Source organism: Cupressus sempervirens, chromosome 11 (genome assembly GCF_028749045.1).
Source record: "Cupressus sempervirens isolate cs-2001-9-10 chromosome 11, ASM2874904v1, whole genome shotgun sequence".
Taxonomy (NCBI): domain Eukaryota; kingdom Viridiplantae; phylum Streptophyta; class Pinopsida; order Cupressales; family Cupressaceae; genus Cupressus; species Cupressus sempervirens.
In genome coordinates this window covers 289,693,401-289,699,476 of record NC_143128.1, presented here as the reverse complement: position 1 = coordinate 289,699,476, position 6,076 = coordinate 289,693,401, and the positions used below count along the sequence as shown (strand labels likewise).

Below are 6,076 nucleotides of genomic sequence, written 5' to 3'. Positions count from 1 at the left end.
ATAGCATGCAGAAATCTTTAGAGCATCACACAAATCAAACAAGCCAATAAAATAAGTATTTCCATCATTCAGAGGAATGGGAGAGAACAGACACTAGGAATGATCACTTTTTTAGAAAAAAGAATCTGCACAATATAGAGACAAATTATTTTCCCTAATCTTTAGGGAGATTGCTTATTTTAATAGAGAAAGGATATTGACCATTACCCACTTTTGCCAAACGGTCAGCCAGCTATGCTTTGACCAATTATTTATGCTTCCTAACAAAATTTAAGAATGATTAGCCATCCCTTAATTATAGTTAAGGAAATCTCCTTCACCTTCCAGTTTCTTATAGCTCATAGCTACAACTATCTTGAGACCTTCATCATCACTAAAAATTTTGCATGATTGTTCAATTTTGGAATCCTAGAAAAAGGTTCCACTTCAAAGAAAGAGGTCTGAAGGGGAGTGCACTGTTAAGCTTTATGCCTTATACAAATGAAGATGATACTTACATTGAAAGAATATACGGAAGTGGAAATATATTCATTTAGTACATGTATAAAAATATAATTTAAAACTCTTAGTTCTAAATTAGAAAATAAATATTTAGTTCTACCTTATGTAAGTGTTAAACTAATAAAATTCTGTTCTACAAAGAGTCTACCAATGTGTGTAGAACTCTTTATACTTAATTGCATATAATAAATTATACTTTCTTTTAATTTTCATAAAATACATGTTGAATAGATAAATATATTTTAGGGACTTTATGTGTTTTAATAGTATATGCTCTAAAAATAAATATAACTTAGCTAGACAAGGGGCTTTATTTTTTGTATATCATTGTTACTCATTTGTCTAATGATACAAAACATTTAAATTAATATTTTTTTCCTATGTAATGTTTGAGTTTCAAATCAATCATAATAGATTTGAATTTCATTAAACATCACAATATCAAATCATTTCAAATTATAAAATTTATATTAAAAATCATACATTGGAAATGATGTTAGTGGTTTTCTTGTTTAGATTTAACATTTATTTTGGTTTTTAAGGTTATGGCTAATGCTTGATAACCTATCCAAGTAATAGATCTCTCAAGTAGATATCTTCAATACAATCAAAAGTTGGCACCTACTATTGTGGGATCACCCAATGACTCACACAGACAACAACCTCACACCAAATGAATAGATTGAGTTTGACCAAGCAATACATTTGTTTGCTAGAAATGTAAAAGTATCACCACAACAAAAAAAATGTTAAAAGAACCAAATGTCCAAATTGCACTTTGTACTACAATAAATTTATATTGCAGGCTTGAGTAATCTGTTGACGATGACCAACGATCTAGAGAGGTTTTATTATGTAAACTTCAACATGTTATCTTTACAACAAACCTTTGTATCACAACTAGTCTTGTTAATGTATCTCTTAGGGTAGATATAAGATATAGTGTATCCAATAAACTCTAAATTTCCTTAGTTGCCTTCATATGTTAAAGTAGAGTTCAATAGCTACAAAGGTCCACATTGAGATCCTAGATACCCAAAAACCTTTCCAATCCAACCCATATCTCGAGGAAATCATACACAATTGCCTCTCACCATAGAGTGAGCTATCACTATACACAAATCAGAAGGCCTTACCCTAGATAGAACTTCAAGTTATATAGGTAGAACTAAAAGACAAGGCCTTGCCTTCACAACAATCTCTATCTCTAGAGTCAAATCCATCCAACTTCATATAAATCCTTACTTCTATTTTCAACACTTTTTTAAGATGCAAAAAAAAATCCATACACTATTATTAGAAAGAAAGAAGTATGTATGCACTTGATCTCTCCTACCAACCACATCTATGAAGCTACTTCTACAAAAAAAGGTAATGTTTGACATTCTAATACTATTCCTATTTCATTTATTACATTATTTTTTCGCTTGCTAAGTAATCCATTACTCTTTTCTATAGAGTGACATTTGTTGAATTCAAAAGCATGTTCACTCAAAAAAAATAAAGTAGACAAGTTCAAGTATGGTAAGTGACCTTTTCGATGTTTTTAAACACTAGTTCTAGATTTTAAACCATTTACTCATATGCACTTCTTATCAATTAACATGATTTTCCTTTTACTTGTAGGTTTTTTCTCATTGACCATGAATAGGACCCAAATTATGTTTATATTTATACACAAAAGAATATATTTTAAAAAATTGTACAATGCAAACCAACTCTTTAATTGGGATGTCATACAGTAAGAAAAAATTTAAACTTGTACAATTTTATAATCTCCAAAAAGAGTATTAGTGTGTCTATGACTCAATTCTATATAACAACTAAATTTTATACTATCAATTTTAAATCCTTCCTTTAATTTTACATTTCTCTAATTTTGATTTTAGAGAAAAAAAATTATCGGCGTACCCCTTACACCTCTTTCTGGTGCAAGTGCTAGTAATATATATGGTCAACATAGCATTAGACGAATGTAGATTCGGGACAGCATTGTATTGCTTACCAAAGTAGATGTGTGTCCAGTACAGAAATGTTACAAAACAAACACAGCAAACCATTCATGAGTTGTCCCATTGGAACTCACGTATTCGTTCTCTTACGGCGAAAGCAACTCGTTTTTGTCTTTCAAAAGTGGTGTGCCGTGCTTTCAATTTGACTAAAACATAAAGTTTTCAGGAACATTATCCTGATTAAAAAACCCAAACTGTCAAATTGCCTCCTTCTCAACTACACGAAAGTCTCCACCAGCAAAGCATTGACAGATATGTTTGTTCCTTCGAAGCCGCGCCGCTCCGATGAAATTATTAAACAATACGATGCACGCTCGGTACAATAGAATCCAGATAAAATAGAGGTGTCTTTTAGATGAGACCTTTCCTGTGGAATTGCCAGGAACCCGCCATTGTAAATTGCATTTGTAAATGTCGGTTGTGACTGCTAGTTGTTTGACCTCCCTCAAACGTTATCCTACAGCCGTGACTTCGCCGTCTCTGCCTATTTAAACTCCACACTTATCTTGCTTCTTCCCATGCAGCCCTTTCACACTTCATTAAGCACTCAATCTTTCAATTCTTTCTTCCATTGCTAACAAGTCCCGTTACAAATGGCTGTTTTATGTTCTGGAAAGATTGTCATTTCCATGGTGTTAGTATGTATTGCGGCATTGTCCAGTACAGGGGATGCCGCGGGTCGGGCCCTACTTTTCCCCTGGAGGAAGCTGTCTGCCCTGGTGGAAGAAGAGCCCCTTGTTCTGCAATACCACAATGGCCCTCTCCTCACCACATCTCCCGTTCTCAATCTTCATCTCATCTGGTACGGCAATTTCACTTCCGCCCAGCGTGCCATTGTTGCCGATTTTGTGCAGTCTTTGGGGGCGGAAAGCGGGAAGCAGGGTAATTCACCCTCTGTTCTCACCTGGTGGAAAACGACAGAGGGCTATAGAGGATCTGCCCCTTCCACATTAAACCAAGCAGCTCAGCCTTTGACTCGAAGGCTGGGGAAGCAGAAGCTGGACGAAGCCTGCTCTCTCGGAAAGTCCCTCAAAAGAAGTGACATTCCCAATCTGGTGAAGAGTGCAATGAAATCGGGAGCTCTGCCTCCGCCATCAAAGAAGAAGAGAAGCAATATTGGCGAGGTGGAGTTGTATTTGGTGCTCACATCTGAGGATGTTATGGTGGAGAACTTCTGCAGCAGCTCTTGCGGATTCCATGACAGCAGCAAAGGCCGGGACATTGAAGATGAATATGAATACGCGTACGCGTGGGTGGGGAATTCGGTGAGGCAGTGCCCGGGGCAGTGTGCGTGGCCGTTTCATCAGCCAATTTACGGCCCGCAGAGCCCTCCCCTGCTGCCCCCCAACGGCGACGTCGGCGTCGACGGGATGATAATCAACATTGCCACCGTTTTGACGGGCGCGGTGACGAATCCGTTCAAGTCGGGATACTTCCAGGGAGACGCCGCCGCTCCGTTGGAGGCCGTCTCAGCTTGTCCTGGCATGTACGGAAGCGGGGCTTATCCCGGTTACGCCGGTCAAGTGTTGGTGGAGGAGACGACGGGGGCGAGCTACAATGCCCACGGTGTCAACGGCCGCAAGTTCCTCCTCCCAGCAATGTGGCATCCCACCTCCCGATCCTGCAAGACCTTGGTTTAAATCACCAAATTGTCATTTTCTGGTTTAAATAGACTCTTTACAATTCTTTATTCATTTATTCTTTTGAATTAATAAAATTATAATTTATACTCGGCCTTCAATTACTTTCCTCGGTGTCATTGGCACTATTGACTGATCTGAGGTTTTTCTTTACTTTTGTCACTATTTTGATTGATCTGAGTTTTTCCTTTCCTTCTCTTGTAAAATAGTAATGAGAAAATATTATGGTAGTCTAAGCTTTTTAGAAAATATTCTTAAGCAAAATATAACTTCACTTTGAACCTTTTTAGAAAATGTTCTTAAAGCAAAATACAACTTCACTTTGAGATTCTTATATGAGGCATCACTCTCAAGTCATTTCTACATCTTATTCTTATTAGAAAAGACATCACTTAAAAAATAATTCTTCTTCTTCAAGAGTAGGTTAGAATTAAGAAGCTAGATTTCATGATGATTTGTCATATTATTGCATCACTGTATTAAGTAGTTTCTTAAGGATATTGACTCATCAATTGAAGGCATCATCTACACAAGGGGTTTTTTTTTCAACCAAATGGATTGGAAGAGCTTTGGAAAGAACGACACCTTGGAAGGTCCCACAATATTCTCTTAGAAAGTATTAATGTAAACAGTAAAGGAGGATGAATTCATAAATTATAAGAAGAATGAAATATACCAAATAAATGCAAACCCTTGTCAATTTAAATATATTAACAAAGAAAGTTTAATCAAGTTTGTTTTCATACATAAAAGTAAAAACTATTTGACATACATAATTACACATCTTTACTTTTACTAAATCCAATAATCATTAGATCTCTATTAATATGTCTATTAAAAAAACTAATAATTAGTCCATGTTATGAAACATTGGAGCATCAATAACTTTTGTATCACTATCATGTTCAATAACATCATATAAGAAATAAGATAAAGTGTGTTCATAAATCAAACAAGCATATCAATAAGATCATCACTACATAAATATGTTTTAGAACCTCTACCATATTATGTCCATGTTTGTGTATAGTTGTAGAGGATGAACTAAAATAAGATGCACAAGGAATTAAGATATATTAAGAATGTATAAGGATGTAGTGAGATTTAAAGCACTCTAATAAGCCATGTGAGGACAATCATCATTAAAATCACATGAAAAGGTCAAGTTAAATCACCTACAATAGAAGGGAAAATGAGAGAGAGTTTGAATAAGCATCTCAAGGAGATTACTATTAATATGCAAGTGAAGTGTGGAAAATTGTTTGATTGCTACTTAACTCCCATTGTATGTAAACTAACAGTCACACCTTGGTGTGCAATGGGTATGTCGAAAATATATTGAAGATAAATTTTGAAGAAATAAATAAAAGGGAAAGGGTAGATATAGAACATTAGCTACTTGTTAGAGAAAATTGTAAGCGTTATCACTCACTCTCAAACCATGGAAAACTTAATGAAGAATTATTGCAGATAAAAAACAAGGCATTAAGTCAAAATTGGTATATATAATGCTTCAAAACTTAGGATCTATGCATACAATTGCAGTTTAATTCCAAAAACAACTACTCATTATAGTAGATTGTAAGCTATAAGCATGTTTACTTCAATGTATAGTCATCAAAGAAGAATGTACAAGATAAGATATTCTTTCAAATAAGAAACAAGAGAAAGGGCATCTACTCTTATTGAATTACAAATAAATCTCTAAGTAGAGTCATTTACATGTAACTACATTCAATATAGTTCAACAAAAGGTGTAAGTTAAAATAGATAAACAATGCTTCAAAATTGATAATCTATGCATACAATCACAAGTTATAATTTAAATAAGTATGCATTTAGTGATCATTATTGTAAGTGGGTGCACTTCAATAGCAACTCAAAGAAGAATGTAAGTTGTAAGTTGCATTGTTTGTCGCTAAA

General features: G+C 34.8%; 1 protein-coding gene across 1 annotated transcript; it reads left to right on the top strand.

Moving 5' to 3' along the window:
- The first annotated feature begins 2,599 nt into the window (after window positions 1-2,599).
- Window positions 2,600-4,257, top strand: LOC149529251 (protein EXORDIUM-like 2). The gene has a single exon (XM_089808596.1). It carries the CDS (start codon window positions 3,107-3,109, stop codon window positions 4,151-4,153), a length of 1,047 nt encoding a protein of 348 aa, XP_089664722.1. The 5' UTR covers window positions 2,600-3,106; the 3' UTR covers window positions 4,154-4,257.
- Window positions 4,258-6,076: the final 1,819 nt, after the last annotated feature.

Excerpts from the sequence above, each read along its gene's own strand:
- LOC149529251 (XM_089808596.1), top strand. The coding sequence starts at position 3,107 with ATGGCTGTTTTATGTTCTGGAAAGATTGTCATTTCCATGGTGTTAGTA.